The 16954-nt window shown below is 39.2% G+C and overlaps 1 protein-coding gene and 1 long non-coding RNA gene across 3 annotated transcripts in view; one reads left to right on the forward strand and one right to left on the reverse strand.

The window, feature by feature from the left end:
• The window catches only part of TYRP1 (tyrosinase related protein 1), a 279196-nt gene extending 267990 nt beyond the window's left edge, over positions 1-11206 (forward strand). The window contains exons 9-12 of the mRNA XM_088130526.1: positions 1-168; positions 4579-4758; positions 7986-8132; positions 8936-11206. Coding sequence (XP_087986652.1) covers positions 1-168; positions 4579-4758; positions 7986-8132; positions 8936-9138 — 698 coding nt within the window. The 3' untranslated portion in view covers positions 9139-11206. The remainder of the gene's footprint in view (positions 169-4578; positions 4759-7985; positions 8133-8935) is intronic.
• Positions 46-16954, reverse strand: part of LOC148213827 (uncharacterized) — a 27839-nt gene continuing 10930 nt past the window's right edge. The window contains exons 2-4 of one of the 2 annotated variants that reach the window (XR_015793902.1): positions 2095-2246; positions 1648-1672; positions 48-176 (exon numbers count right to left, since the gene is read on the reverse strand). This is a non-coding gene — a long non-coding RNA (uncharacterized LOC148213827). Of the gene's footprint in view, positions 177-1647; positions 1673-2094; positions 2247-16954 lie in introns of both variants that reach the window. The other variant, XR_015793901.1, reaches the window with a different exon arrangement.

A 16954-nucleotide genomic window follows, 5' to 3' on the forward strand; every position in this document is an offset into this window, starting at 1 on the left:
GCACAGAAGGTGGTCCAATTAGACGCAATCCAGCTGGAAACGTAGCCCGTCCAATGATGCAGCGCCTTCCTGAGCCTCAGGATGTTGCTCTTTGCTTAGCAGTTGGATTATTTGATACGCCTCCGTTCTACTCCAATTCAGCAGACAGTTTCCGTAACACAGTAGAAGGCAAGTCACTTCAAAAACAAAAAAAAAACAACCTGTAATACAAGGGTGAAATCCACCATACTCATTAAATTAAAGTGGGTAAAAACTGTTCAAATCCTTTTGTGGGACAAGAAATTGTTTAGGAAATCACCCATGAGATCCATTACAAGGGGAATGTATTTTCAAAGTCTGGAAATGAATGTGGGGGAACTCCTTTATTTAATTCAGCAGGTTTTCTCAAAATAGAATAATAGGAGGGAAACAAGTCTGTAAATATTCTTTTGTTTTCTGTGATCACCGGCCCTATTAATTATGGGTGAGATTAAAGCAAATGATGTTATTCTCAACATCAGCAAATAATACTTTTTAAGGCTAAGGGTTACAGTATTTTGTATCAGGAAATATTTTTCATTAAGAAATGCTCCAAAGAATGGCATATTCTTAACTTTTGTTACAAGCAGTGACATTCTTGATTTTATTTACAGATACCATCTCTCTCCATATTAGACTTGGAAGCCACACACATTAGACAGCACATAGGCAGAGGATATAGGACACAGGAAATTGTCTTACGCAACATCCGATCATGATTTACCAAGCTTCAGACTAGCCCACTACTGATAGGTCAGGGGCCAAATGGAGGCTCCCAACTTTCTGGTGGGCCCAGAAGACCATTTGGGGATGTCCCTATAAAATGAAAGGCTAAAATTGGGGGGGGCATTTGAGGGGGTTCTCTTGGAGTTTAAAGGTGGTAATGGGATTTGGAGACCTTTGATATGCAAGCTGCTAGAATTCCCATCCTCTACGTTACACACAAATACGCACACATGCATGCGCACACACATACAACATTTTAGGAAATAGACCCAAAATAGTCCTTTGGAGTATTTTGGAGTGAAAATGGGAGCATGAGACTTCTGGGAAATAAACTGTTGCCATCCTTCAAACCCTGTTAAGACTTGAAAAGCCCTTTGAAATGATGGTGCTGATGTTGTACTGTTTTGCTTCCAACCTTTGGTAATATAATCTCAGGTTGCTGGGTTGCCACTTCTGGGCTGGCTGTCCAAAATCTAGAACAGTGGCTCTCCGGAGTTCCAGGCTGAAGTTAGTCTAGTCCTACCTGGAGATGCCAGAGTTTGAATCTGGGAACTTTGGAATGCAAAGCATTTTACACCTACTCAGCTGCAGCTCCACCTCCATAAAGCAATGGCATTTGTGCGTGAGAGCCAGTCTGGTCCAGTGGTTAAGGTGTCGTAGTGGAAACTGGGAGGCTGGGAGTTCTAATCTAACCACAGGCACAGAAGTCAGTCCTGGTCCATAGGAAGAAGGCAATGGCCAACCATTTCCAAAAAAACTGCCAAGAAAACTATACGGACTTATGCATGTAGTCACCAGGAGTCAAGACTGATTCAAGGAGGTGTGTGTGTATGTATATATGTATGCATGTATGCATCCATCCACCCACCCACCCACACACACACACACATTTTACATACATACATAGGGATATCTCTGTCCTTGAACCCTGTACGAAGAAAGATACAGAGAAGTTTAGAAAAGCAAGTAAGTTTCCTGTTTAAGACACTTGCTACAGAAACAGCTATGTACAATAGCAGACATCATATTTACTGTGCAAAGTAGACTTTATTAACGTACAAAAAGCATTCTAAATAAAATTAACATGACCTTTCCCAATTAATTAAATTAAGCAGCTATACCAACCAACTATGACTTAGTTAAATATGTTGCCTGAACACAGTTAAGTATGCTAAGTATACATTTTAAAAAGTTCTGTCCCAACTGGACAAGCCATTTACACAGGCCCAGTCCAGCCGGTATAGTTATTTTTATGTTAAGATATGAAAGCAAGTCAGAAATAAACCACCAACAACAAACAATTCAGAAACCCAATTCAGCACCAGAGATATACAGGTAGACCTCACTTACCGACTGCCTCATTTAACAACCATTTGAAGTTACCACATTGTAAAAAAAAAAAAAGAGTTTTGTGACCAGTCCTTGCATTTATGACCGTCGCAGTGTCCTGCAGTCCTGTGATCACCATTCTTGGCTTCACACTCAGCTTCCAACAAGCAGAGCTGAAAGAGAACACAGAAGTAAAAATCACAAGTCACAGTTACATGATGTCTCACTTAACAACTGCAACGATTTGCTTAACTACCGAATGGGAAGCTATGTTGTAACTCCGTCGCAATCACGTTATTTTCTGCTTAGCAACTGCAGCGCTCAGCAAAGGAGTTGCTGGTCCCAGTTGTGGTCACTAAACAAGGACTACCTGTAGCTGGATATGAAGGGACTGAAGCAGTCTCATAACTACTAGGAAAAAAAAAATCTTTGAGAGAGTGATTCAATCTGATGTTGCTTTGATTGAATCACCCGACTGAGCTGATCTGTGAAGTAATACACCTTTTACTTCTAGAAGGAAAGAGAAGCAGCATCATTGCCTCACTTCTGAGGCATCCTCCAGCAGCATCACTAGCTGGAAGAGGCTTCTGCTCACGCATCATACGTTTACGCATGCATGCATGGATGGATTTGTTGGGTTTTTATCCAGCCTTTTCAGTCAGGAGTTCAAGATGTCTTGTACAATGCTCCTTCCCCACAGCTTTAGCGTTGTAAGGTAGGTTGGGCTGAAAGAGAATGCCCAACATCACCCAGTGAGCTTCTATGGCCAAAAGTGGGTTTAAATCTAGGTTCCTCAAGTGCCAGTCTAACAACTTAACCAGTCCACCACGCTGACTCTCAGCAGTGGTCAAGGCTTTGATATGAAGCACCTTGTTGAGGCAAATTGCACTGGCTTTTTATCTCAAAGAAGAGAATTATTATCACAGTGAATTTAAGCCACCATGCCAGGGGTGTCCACAGGGAGAGGTCAAAATGTCAAGGTGGGGCTGAGACTGGGTGATCAAAGCCCCACTCCACCCCTTTTTTTTTTTTACCTGTGTCGCATTTAGAGATGTCCCATCCAAAAATATAGTTCAGTATCTGACATGATCAAACGGTTCAGTACGTTTCACCTAAAACAGCAAAACTGAACAGTGAAAATATATAATCCCATATCCTATTTCAGTATTTTGGTTTTCCTCATTTATTGAGTCACTGATTTCAGCGGAGCAAAAAAATATGCTGACAGAGGATGCAGTAAAACATGGTTGGAGCTGCATAAATGAATCTCCTGCCCTCACCCCCACTTCTAATCTTATGGATCAAGAAGTCTTATTATGTGTGTGTGTGTGTGTTTTCATTCTGTTCTATGTCCTCTCAAGATTTTTTATGGAAATAAAAAAAAAGTTGAAAATGCAGTTAGGGAACAGAAAAGGCTTACCAGTTGATGAGAAAGTCACCTTGTCCTCAACCCCACAGAAAAGATAAACCCATCTGGGAAATAATTGGCTGTACCATTTTTCCTGTATGTTACTGCATATTTAGAATAATGTATTCTGGCAGAGCCATGTTTGTTTCTGCACTGCCTTTTTTCATTTTCTACAGCTGCAGTACAGCAACACCTGACAGGAAAGTGTGAGCTTCCAACTGTTTGTTAAGTACACAAGATTTGGCATTTTGCTTAGTGGCTTTGTACCTGCTAGCATCGAACAGCAAAATGAAATCTTTCTTTTCCAAAAGATCTTACCATCTGAACATCAGTAGCAAATGGAGGAGAGATGGAAAAGAGAAGAGCGGGGAAAAATGAACACAAAGCCATTTATGTGGACTTAAATTTGGCCGCTGGCACCTCAGTTTTGTCGAGTTTCAATGCTACACTTGGGGAATGAGTATTATAGGGTGAACATTGTTTGTTAGTTATATTTATATCCCATCAGGACCTCAAGGGTTTTTATAGGAGGCTAAAAAGATACATATTTAAAGACAGAGTTTCAAGAATGAGAATAGCGCATTGCTTGGACAGAGATGTTTCACAAGTGTGTTAAACAAGCTTAGTAACATTGCAAGAATGAATTTGCAAGGAATTATTATACAGGATCCCCCTGTTACGCTGCATGGTATTAAATACTTAATTTTACTCACCCTGATTACAGCAATCTAGCTTCATTTTATCATCATGCTGAATAACAGTCGAGATTCTTACGTGCCAAAAATCAGCTAGAATGCTAGAACAGGGAACGGTTGGGTTTTCCAGAAAATACTGTGTCCACTAGGAGCACAGGAGCGCCCACATTTATTAAATGCATACAGTGGTTTCAGCTATGTTATTACCAGGTTGATATACAAAATAATTTGTTTTATTCAAGGCTAGAAAACACAGTCTCCCTTCTTTTGTCTTCCCTATCTACCTCATTTTGTGCAATGTTATGTTAGGCAGGATTGTATTTAGCTGAGGACTACATTTGCTTCCACAGAAGAGTTCCAGAATAGCTTCCCATTTGTTTCTTTTCTTATTCATATGTGCAGGCTACAGCAATCCTTCAGGAAAGTATGATCCAGCAGTGCGAAGTCTTCACAATCTGGCTCATCTCTTTTTGAATGGCACTGGAGGGCAAACTCATTTATCCCCAAATGATCCCATTTTTGTCCTCCTCCACACGTTTACAGATGCTGTTTTTGATGAATGGCTGAGAAGGCATAACCCCGGTGAGATGTTTTGATTTGTGTTAGTTCTCTATATAGAATCCAAGGTACAATCCACACCCAACATAGCGCTGAGTTAAATTATCCAGGCAAATATCCCTGTCTATGTAAAGAAGATGCCAAGATCCCACTGCAGCAATGAAACCAACCACAATTGCATCCTTTATCTCTTCTTACTAGAAGCAGAATAAAAATTAGCAACAAAAGGAATTACTGTATATATTGTTGATAAAGGATAAATCACACCAAAAGATGATAAGCTCTTATGGCATTTCCTTGCATCGGCAGATCTAAGAAACAGAGATGGCAATATTTTTTTTTACATCTCCTACCTTTACAAATGTGTAGCTCTATGTATTTCCATCTCCCAAAACAAAAGCAAAACAATGCACACTCTGTTGCAGGGTACACATTTGAAGGTAGTCTTTAAAACTCTTACAGCAATGTTGTGTGTGTGTTTTAATAGCAAGCCAAATGGCACTTCTTAAGTTTCATATGACTGTTCACTGCTGCAGCAGAATCCCTTAAATTCATGCCATGCTTCACTGAGTAATAACAACCCAAAGGAACTGCCATGGTAGAAGTTAGATGGTTCTTTGTGGGTCTTACAGGACAAATGATGATGATCGAAAGAAACATTTAGGCTCTGTATCATGAGATCAACAGTTATTAATGGTGGATAAAGTAGTTGAGTAAGTACTTGTCCAGTTTTATTCATTGCACCCATGACCAAGATCCAAGCATGAATGTTAAGCATGAATTAATTTTCAGCTTTCATGGGGCAAAAATGACACTTTGTGAATATCACTGTATTCTTCATGAGTGGGGGGAATTCCTTAAAACAGGGGCAATAATTTCAACTCCCATCAGTCTCAGTCAGCATGATCACTGGCAAGGCATTGTGGAGTTGGTATTCAAAACATCTGGAATACACCAGATTGACCATCCCTATTTTAGAATGTGTCCTAGAATATTTTTCAATCCAAAGGTTCTATAAAAGATTCACAAGGAAACTCCTAAGTATAAGTTCAGATTTACAGATACTTTAAGACACCTGAGAGGTTTAGAAAAACATATGCATAATTGCTAATTTTTGATTTTGTCGCTGTGGTGATTCAACCATAGATTCTTGGTGTGAGGTTGACTTTTTATTACTAGAATCAACTTCTACTCAACACACAAAATTATTATAGAATACTGATTGGTCTTATCCATGAGTCTACTCTAAGCTTTGTGATATTTGGCATCTGTAGAAGGAATTTTTTTCTATAAGGTGGAATTAAACACTAATTCAAGACTAAAGGCTTCACTTTATTTGCATGTCATTCATGCCTCTTTTAATAAAATAGTTCAAAGATTGTCAGTCCATTAATTAACCAACTAATGTTGGGAGCTGGGCAGCAGCATTATTATTATTATGGTTGGTCGCCCAGTCAGTCAGATGTTTAAACTGGATTTGGCATTTTTATCCACCTACTGAGTCTTTCCCAAGGACCTGGGATAGACAAATGTTGTTTGACAGTATTAAACATATCGTTGCGGAATGTAAGCTGTTCCAAGTAAAGCTGCCTTTTGCAATTGACTGATGGTGATTTTGCCAATGCCAATGGTGTTCAAATGGTGCTCCAGATGTTTTGGGATTGCACCTAAGGCACCTATTATTATTGATACTATCTTTGCTTTCTTTTGCCACAGTCATTCTACTTCTGTTTGCAGGTCTTTCTATTTTGTGATTTTCTCCAGTTCTTTCTCTTCTATTCTGCTGTGTCCAGGTATTGCAATGTCCACTATCCAGATTTTTTTTATCTGTCTTATCAACAATTGTTAAGTCAGGGGTGTTGTGTGGCAGGTGCTTGTCTGTTTAAATTCTAAAGTCCCAGAGCACTTTAACTTTTTCATTTTCTATTACTTTGTCTGTTTTGTGATTCCACCAGTTCTTGCTTGCAGGCAAATGGTATTTCTTGCAGATATTCCAATGCACCATTGTTGCTACTTTGTCATGCCATTGTTTTTAGTCAGTCTGTGTGATCTTCTTGTAGCAGCTAACTAGGTGGTCTACTGTTTCTTCAGCTTCTTTGCAGAGGTGACATTTGCTGTCTGTTGCTGTCTTCTCAATTCTGTCTTTATATGCATTTGTTCTTAAGACTTGGTTTTGTGCAGCCAGAATTAGCCCCACTGTCTCTTTCTTCAACTTTCCTGCTCTTAGCCATTGCCAGTTCTTTTTGTTATCTGCTTTGCCTGCTAGGTTTTTTGTGTACTGGCTATGTAATACTTTGCCTTGCCATGTCTCTTTTCTATTCTTCATTTGGTCTTTCTTATAGGCCAGTTTGATTTCTTTGGTATTCAGTAAGCCTTCATGGTGTACTATCTTCAGTGCATCTTCTTCACTGTCCTTCAGATATTCTTCCAATGCCCTTTTTTCTTCTTCAACTGTCTGGTGTACTTGCAACATTCCATGTCCACTTATGTTCCTTGGTAAGTAGAGTCTGTCAACATCACTGCATGGAAGAAGGGCATGATTCATTGTCATTATTTTTCTGGTCTTCCTACCTAGGGCCTCTAGTTCTGCCTGAGTCCAGTCCATTATTCCAGCTGTGTATCTAATGACTGGAATTCCCCAGGTATTCATTGCCTTGATGGTATTTCCTTCACTGAGTTTGGATTTTAAGATCATCTTCACTCTCATGATGTATTCACTCCTAACCTTTTTCTTGACTTCATTGTGCTTGATGTTGTCAGCTTGAAGGATGCCCAGGTATTTCTAGTGATCTTCTTCATCCAGACTCTTGACGTTATTTCCACAGGACATCTTGATTCCTTCAGTTTTCACTATTTTCCCCCTGTTGATGGTAAGGGTACTACATTTGTCCAGTCCAAACTCCATTGCAATATCTTGGCTATATATTCAGACATGTTGAGCAGTGATTCTATTTCAGATGGTGTTTTTCCATACAGCTTCAGATCATCCATGTAAAGGAGGTAGAATAGCCTGGCAGATGTTTTTGATGTTTGATAGCTATGGACTGACTTGTTCAGTATTATTCGTTATTCAATATTATTCAGTATTAATAATTCATTATTATTATTATTATTATTATTATTATTATTATTATTATACATTTAGCATTGTTTTATCAGCCATGAATAATATGAAACTAGTTTCTCTGAAAAGCCATTTAAGAATATAATTCCAAGTTTTCAAACTTTAACAGTTACTTCCTTTTCTTTAGATATCTCAACATACCCATTAGAAAATGCCCCCATTGGACATAACAGACAGTACAATATGGTACCATTTTGGCCTCCTGTAACCAACAATGAGATGTTTATTACAGCACCAGAAAACCTGGGCTACAGTTACGAAGTTCAGTGGCCATGTAAGTTATGTGATTTCTTCTTTTCATCATGTAACACATTATTTTTATTCTCTAAGTAGATCAAAAGATAGTTTAATATTTATGTATATATCATGCAAAATAACTGTAATGGGCTGTACTCCTTTTTGCAGCTGCTTTGATTGGACTGAATCCATCAAATACTAATCAGGCTAAGCATCAAAGATATGGTTTTTAAAATCCATATATCTTGGTTGATCTGTTTAAGAAAAACATATTTGAGGAATGGTGAATGCTCCTTTTTAGCATCAAGGTCAGATAAAATTAAACTTCCAAAATATAACAAATCTATGAGACAAACAAATTATCCCCAAAAATTGCAATATCTTGATTTGATTAACAGCCTGGTGTATAATGAGGAAGAACAAATTTTCTGTGATGGCTGTAAGATACTTGCTAGTAATGTCACTGGGGGCTTCCATTTCATTTCATGAGTTTATATTACAGAGTAAACAGTTCAGGTTTTGAATTGAATTAAGACTCTTATAGGATACATCCCACCAATTCAGTGTTTGAGTTCGTAAAACAAAAGAATGGTTTTGGAAGCTGGGCAGCATAGAAATACTTATAAACAAACAACACATAAAGCTTATGACTTTCGATCTCTGGCAATTTCAGGGGACTTTTTCTAAAAGAGTTGCTTCTTGAGGGATAAGGCTGCAATCAATAACATACTGAAATTCTTGGGACTCAGTAACATCCACGTTGTCTAAAAATAAATTTCCAAGTGGGTTAACAGCATACAAAACTGTAACTCTATTTGTCCTTTCCCCATTACTTTTCAGCACAAGCTCTCCATGTGACTGAAATCATAACTATTGCAATAGTTGCTGCTTTGATCCTGGTTGCAGTTATATATGCTGGTGCCTCTTGTGTTATGTATGCCAAGAGACAAGATGAGCTTCATCAGCCACTTCTCACTGATCATCATCTGACCTATTCGGATGTTTGTGACAGCGTACTGACCCCAAGCCAGTCAGATGTGTGAAGCAGCAACAACTTATCTGCATTTGATGCCATCTATTGTTTCTAATCCAACTTTCCAGTAAAACACATTTCAGAGTGAGAAAAACCTTCCTGTATCTAATATCACCAAGGATTTGTCTCAATTCCATGTTCTTTGTTAGACTGGCTCATCGTTTCTACTGATTTCACCCACTTCACTCCTGTTCTATCCATGGTATAAAATAAATTATTTGCATGTTCACATTATAAAGACTAACAATGAATATTTTACAGAAGTTAAGGTAATTACTAAGCATGTATTATCTGGTTTTATATGGAAGATGGTGCAGAAATTAAGTTTATGCTAATCTTGTGCTAAATAAAATATCACACAACACTACTAGCAGCATGGAAACAGCTATCCTGTTTTCTAGGATTCGGTCACCAGCTAGGCTGTCTCTGTACACCTCAATAGCAAACTAATTCTAGTAACGCCCTGGCTATTTCAGCCTGCCCCACTCGGTCCAGCAGAAGGGGCAGGTTGCAGACCCAACTGGTCAAGGCATTTCGATTGGTGGGGTCTAGGCAGAGAGCCTTTTCTGCTGTGGCTCCCGCCCTATGGAACATCTTGCCTCCCGAGGTCCGGTGTGCCCCCTCTCTCATGGCCTTCAGAAAAGGGGTTAAATCCTGGCTCTGCCAGAAGGCCTGGGGGCTGGATGGGGGCTCACATCTGTGGAGATGGCTGGTGGGATGATGGGTTGCCCCCCCCAGCATCTTGAAGGTTTGAGGGCTAAAATTTATAGGGGGGTTTTACGATATTTTTAATGCATGCTTCTATTTTTAATTATTTATGGATTTTAGCCATTGTTGGAGGGACTGGTGCTTTTTCCTTTTTTGTTATTGTGAGCCACCCAGAGTCACCCGTTGGGGGAGATGGGCAGCATACAAGTTTAATAATAAATAAAAAATAAAAATCTCAGTACCCTATAGCTATGTGTCTCTGGAACTAGGTTTATATGGAGGCTTGCCCAAATAAAACTCTGGACATTGTTTGGAAAAATTCCCTCAAATTAATAACTCCTGAATCCTAAAGAATCCAGGCTGGGCATTTGTCCAGTCCACTGATGGTTGAGCTCATACCAAAGAGGATCCTCAGGCTGAACAGGATCCCTTTGCGAGAGGTTGCCTCACTCATCATGCTAGATAGTGCCCAACTGGCATTCAACCCCAACTAAATATGAGGAACTAAATCTGCAAAGAAACTGGCAGACTGACAGCAGACTGACAGCAGTCTGCCAAAGTATTTTCTGCCTTTCTTTCTGTAACAGGGTCTAAGTAATTCTGAGCAGGGTCACTGGACAATGATCTACAGATTCAGTAAGAATGGAAAACTATTCATGCTTTGCCATTCTTATCAGCACAGTGGAGGCCCAACCCTGGGCATTTATCTGGATTCAGTCATATTTACTCCATGATTCCTCCTCCAACATTGTTCCAGGCATCTCTGTAGTAGCTTCATTTTCCAAAGTGCCTCAGTAAATCAAGGAACACTGCCCCCCTCCCGGATGGGCAACTATAGAGAGGCCACGTACTGTAGGAGCAGTTTTGTCCAGTGCCCTAATCATTTCTATATTCCAAAGATTGCCAAGGTGTATGAAGGAACTGCCTGCACAGTCACTGGAAAAATCCCAAAGGGCACTCGGAAAGCCCTCAGGGTCCATCAGACATCTGGCTCTGAACCATCCTAACTATCACCCATCCTCACAGACACCAAGAGCACCAGCAGTGTATAACTTGATCAGAAAATAAGTTGACCACAGCAAGACTGATAAAAAATCCATCTTCAGTTCCTCCACATCTGCTCTGGCCTAAACATCAGATCTAACATATATGACTGGGATTGAGATCACCTAGGATAAACCCATAGCTGCCAAGGGGGCTAGAAATTCCCAAGCCCTACTGAATAGCACACACAGAGCATGGAATATGACAAGATATTTTGTGGTTTCTTCTGTTGTTTCTTCAGATAATCTGTGTCTTTTCAGAGAAAAAATAGCATTAAAGCAAGCACATTCTTAAACTGCAGTACAAAACATTATATTGGCTGTTGAGAAACAGAGAACATCCATAGCTTTGTATGTGTGTGTAACTTATTCTTTTGCTTCTATCTACTTTTCCTTTAGGAGCTCAAGGCAGTATACACTGTATTCCCTCTTCCCTTTTTTCCCCCACAACAACAACTCATTGAGATAGGTTGGGCTGAGAGAGAGACTGGCCCAAAGTCCCCTGAGGGGCTAGGGTGGACTAAACCCTGGATCTCCCCAGTTCTAGGCTAACTCTTTAAACACTACCACACTGCTTTTGATACCCCTACTTCAAGATCATTTAATTTTGTTCTGATATCAGTACATCAGAGATCAAAGCTCTTTCTTATTAGCGTTACAACATTTTATCTGCCCAGCCAAGAGGAATTTGAGTGGGTTAGCAGAACACAAAATTATGTGCTCATTAAGCACAGCTCTGGTGGGCAGAATTCTTGGCCTTCCTTAGTTATGTTGGCAGAACTGTAGTGCTGAATTGTTATGTCAGTTTATGCACAGCTGATATAATTTCCCAGGTTTTTTTTTTTTTTTGGTCATCCCCTCTTCCTGAATAAAGATTTAATTATATTACTGTGATTACATTCCACAACTAGCCCAAGTTGAAGAGAATAAGCTCCACTAGGTTCAGTTTGGTTTGGGATTAGCACGGATCAGCAATAGTGCAGAACAATCAGAAAATAGTTCTTGGATTAAAATTTAGATTAAAGATAGTAATGTTTGTATTGTTTTTAGATAAGCAGCGTGAAATGCTGAAGTTCATACTTGATCCAAAGGGATTGTGAAGCTCAATGATATTTATAATTCAAAGAAAACAGGGCTTACATTGTATACAGTAAGTACTGTCAAAATGTTACATTCCTGATGGGTAAATGAAGGCCACAGATGGGAGAAATAGATCATATAGAAATGTATCAAAAATATTTGTATTTTGATTATGACATTGGTCAAGAAGCACTGTGGCTCATATTATTTGGGGATCTCACCAGCAGTTATATTTCTTAGAAGCCTACTCTGACACAAGTCATTCCCTTTCTCTTTTCCCTTTGGGAAGGCAACTGAGTGCAAGTGAGCAAATAGGACCTAGAAAAGGTTAATTCAGCCTGGGACTACCAGCAGCTGGGCTCAAGTATAAACAATTGTTTACCAGTTGTTTAATAAGTGCTCTAGGTTTCCTACAAGGAACAGGTGAGCCAGCAACAAAAGCAGGAGTTCTTTTATTTTTTAATAGCTGCAGAAATAAAAGCTTGGGAGATATAGCTAGACACAAGCAGCAGAATTTTTGGAAAATGTTATAAATTGCACCCATATTCCCATTTTTCATTTCCAGTTTGTGGGATACTAGCAACAGCAATGGCATTTGCACACTCCATGTGGTTACTCAATGTCATTTCTTCAATCCTTCCTAACATATACACATAACAATTCTGGAATATTCGGAGAAGTTAGAATTAGAGCCCCAAACTAAATATTTTGGACTATAACTCCCTACAGACCATGTTGTCTGCTGTGGATAGACAGTAGTTTAATCAAACACAGTTGTCACGTGCCAATTCCAGAAAAGACTGGAATACATTCTTTTCATTCTCTTAGAAAATACACCTTAAAAGATGTAGGTTTCATTATTGTTCATGTAGGTTTCATGTATTGCCAACTGTTTCTTTTAATTCCTAGTTTGGATAAATGCCAATATACATCCAATCTTGCTAAGCCAAATCAATCTCTGTGGTCCAAAGTCCTTTGAACTAAGTTACAGCTTGGATCAGTTTGGCACACAGGGTAGAAACATTTTGGATATTTGAATGAGTTTGTACCATGAATTCGTATTATTTGCTGTCACACTGGCTTCTAAGCTTCCACTGGCATGTCAGAAATATGAAGAATTCTATTCGGGCATGGGCAGGGAGAGAAAAGGAGGGGGAAATGGAAACCTGCTAGAATTTACACTTTGAATAATGAGAAATAGATTTCAAAAGAGTTACAGGCTCTCGTGAATTGAAAAAGAGTCACAGAAATTGGAATGAACCCAACAGACTCTCTTGTTCTGCATTAACTGTGGTTATCATTTTGTCTCAATTGCACAGCACTCCATAAACTCTAGTGTTGAGCTGCCATTATTTGTAGCTGCTAAGTGGGCCAGATATATATTTAGTGCTATGCCGAAGGAAACAATCATTTTATACCTTAAGGACATACCACTTCTGTTACTGACTTTGGTATTATTATAGTTCTAAGGCCTACCTTTGAAAGCTGTCCAATTATACACTGTAGTTAGTTCACCGGTTTTTAAAGCACACAAAGGATATTGTATGCTTATACAAATAATAGGATATGTGTAGCTTGATGAATAAGCTTTTGAAGCTTCATGATGGAGGCCAGTCTATATCACTTTCTTCAAGGGTCTTCAAATATTCTTAAGAAATGTGGAATGGAGAAAAATTACAGCAATATTTATATTATACATATCCAGGCTGGAAATATGTAGTAGACACAGGTTGCAACTTTGTCCTCAATTCTCCACACCCATTAAATTAACTATATTTTACCCCCTTTGTGTTCCTTTGCTAAAATAGTCTCAGGCTTCAGGGTAATCTTTCATATTTGTATAGTAGAGAATGCACACACAAAGCTGTACAGATTTTATGATACTGATGCATTTCATTGAACTGTTCCAAAAGTGGCCTCACTGGGAAACAGAGTGAGGTCCAAGAACTGAACAGCCACCTGCAATTATATAGTGCTACTGATCACAATTACCTAACAATACATTGGTATAGCCATTCTGTAAATACAAAAGTGGGAATGAAAGAGGGAGCACAAGAGAATTTGGCATCTTTTCTCAAACAGATCTTATAATTCTCGAAGAGCATCTTAAAGCAGCAGCTAAGCATATCTGAACCCGTCCTTAAAAGCTTATGGAATTTTGGGAAAAAAATAAACCTCTTACAATTTCGAGAAGAGGGCCTTCAGAAATTCTGAGAATCACTGAAAATGATTTCGGCTTCAACCCTATACTTATCTGAAAGTAAATTTTACTGTATTCCACTGTTTCTAAGCAGACATACATACTGTTAAGTCTGGTTCACCAAATCTCTCATCTCTGGAACAGCAAGTACTGTATGAAAAAGACCATAATCATGCGGAGAGCTAGTTTGGTGTAGTGGCTAAAGCAACAGACTACAAACCCGGAGACTGTGAGTTCTAGTCTTGCCTTAGGCACAAAGCCAGCTGGGAACCAGGCTCTCTCAGCCCTGGGAACCAGGCAATGGCAAACCCCTTCTGAAATCTTGCCAAAAACACTGCAGGGACTTGTCCAAGCAGTCACCAGAAGTCAAGACTGGCTCAAAGGCACACGCACACAAAAAAGCAATGGCCATGTATACATGACATACTAACAATGGTTAATGATTAAGCATTAAGAATTGCCTCCTGAAAAATACAATGTGTATAAATTAGTAATTTGCAAGTCTCTTCTCAAGAAATAATGTGAATCTTGCTCTAATGTTCCGTCTTGGAATGGTTCTTGACACAATCTTTCCAAAATCCATCTTAGCATTTTTTTCTAAGGTGGGCCCAGTCTTACGTAAAGGCTTGTACTGCACACAAACTTCTGTGGGTCTCAATCTGCTCCTGTTCGCATGGTCAATAAGTCAGGAGGAAATGGATGCACTTTTGGATGTCATATGTCACAAGCAATAGGAATTCAATAGTCACTCAGATTCTGAAATGCCATACAGAGCCGTGGGCATGGAACAATACAGGGTAGCAGTAATTCAACTGCAGTGATGGCAGCTATTGTATAGCAGTCACTAGGCACCTTTGATAAATCAGCTGTACTCAGAATCATTTAAAGTCTATTTCTAATTGGTCTTAGGGAGGAAAAAGATTCTCTTGACCCAAAGGAGACACTGTTGGGAACACAAAGTTCTTCCATGGTTTCCCCTTAGATATCCTGGCAACCTTTTGATTCATGGCTTTGAATGAGTTGACTGGGTTCCTACAGCTTGCAAACTCCTGGTTTGCTTAAATACGGTTTGTTGAATCAGCTGCAATGTGTGCAACACAACTGGGGTTTGTAAACCACAATTGCTGGGTATACTAAAACCAGATAAACAACACTGAATTCTCTCTGACAAACCAAATGTATGGTTTAAGGAGTCCTCTAAGATTCTTGCTAACTGTGGAGGAGCACAACCCTGGAGTGCTTGTTAACATCTGATGCTGTATCATTTGTAGCCCCATTTGGAGAGATGAGACCTTGCTTCAATGACCCCAGTTAGGCTACTGCAAAGTGTTCCATAGGAGACTGCCTTTCGGGACAGTCTGAAAATTTCAGCTGGTATAGAATGCAACTACCCAAACGTTATGGGGAGCAATACAGTTTAATTATATGATTTCTCTACTGCAACATCTCAGCTAGTTACTAAAGCACTTCTGAGCCCAATTCTAATTTTTGCTAGTATTAAATTGTTACTTGAAGTACCACTTTCACTCATATTAATTGACTTGTAGTTTAAGATCTAAAATGTGCAGGCCTCCTCCCCTAAGACTCTTCTACTGGGTAATGTAAGAGAGACAGCCTTCTTTCACAACAGAGTTACCTATTTCAAATGGATTTCCATATGGGGTTTGTTAGATCCCATCACTGCCAGCTTTGAGGAAACCTAATTTCTCCTTCCCATGGCTTCTTAAGGCTTTGATTGCTCCTTTCTGGATTTCAGCTGTAACAGATCCAACTTCTAATACAACAGGATAGGATAATTTAGCTACAGCTGTTTCTAACATTTATTAATGATTTATTACTATGCTATTTTTCTACATATTTGCAGATGTTATTAATGTTTTATTTTTAAATCTTTAACATATGCATGTTTATTGGAAGCTGTCTTGTGAGATCTGAAAAGTATTTTCAATGAACGGATGGATGGATAAACAAACAAATAAGTGAATTGATCAATCCCAGGATGCAAATCCAGACATGGAATAAGGTATCCTGCCTGCCTCAGAAACAGCAGAATACTCAAACCATTCTCCACTGATGGATCTGCTCTGATGATTTCTCAAGTTTCCTTGGTGGGGACAAAGGTAAGCTACCTGAGGCTCTTATTCTGCTGCTTGCTGGCTCATCGAAAGAGCACATATTCAGTCCCTGGCGTCTTCAGGTACAGTTAAAACTTCTGAGAGCCACTGCTGGTCAATACTGACAATATGGACCAAACAAGCCAATGTTTTGAGTAGGTAATAAACCCGTTTAAGTTCTGTAAAACTGGAATACTTCCACACCTGAGGATTGGCTAGTTGTAGTCCATCCTGAAGATAAGTCAGCATTTCAAGGCATAGGCTTGGCAGAAGAGTTACTCACCACAACACAGTACATTACAGGATGGGGTGTTTCTTCAGAAGTAATTCTTACCACATAAGGATATTGCAAGGTGAGGAGTGATAACTCATATTTCCTAGATGAACAGAGCACAGTGTGATAACAGACATATCCAAGGTGAGTATGTGATTGCTCTTTCATCCTCCTTTTCATCTGACTTTTATCATGTGCTAAGTAAGCATAGGAAGAAACCTCAAGAAAGAGATGCAGGCAACACGTCACATTCTTCAACAACAGAAGTAATTTAGCAGCTTTGATCATTCTAATGATATGGAATGAGATCTTATCTATTCCCATACATAATACATTCCTGTGCCAAATTGTTCTTTAAGCTGAGAATTGTTTCACCAATTTCAGTTAGCTGACTCAAAGAGTAGTAT

Source organism: Python bivittatus, unplaced genomic scaffold (genome assembly GCF_059951505.1).
Source record: "Python bivittatus isolate LINGU-HERP-01145 unplaced genomic scaffold, Pbiv_v1 ctg000850_np1212, whole genome shotgun sequence".
Classification (NCBI taxonomy): domain Eukaryota; kingdom Metazoa; phylum Chordata; class Lepidosauria; order Squamata; family Pythonidae; genus Python; species Python bivittatus.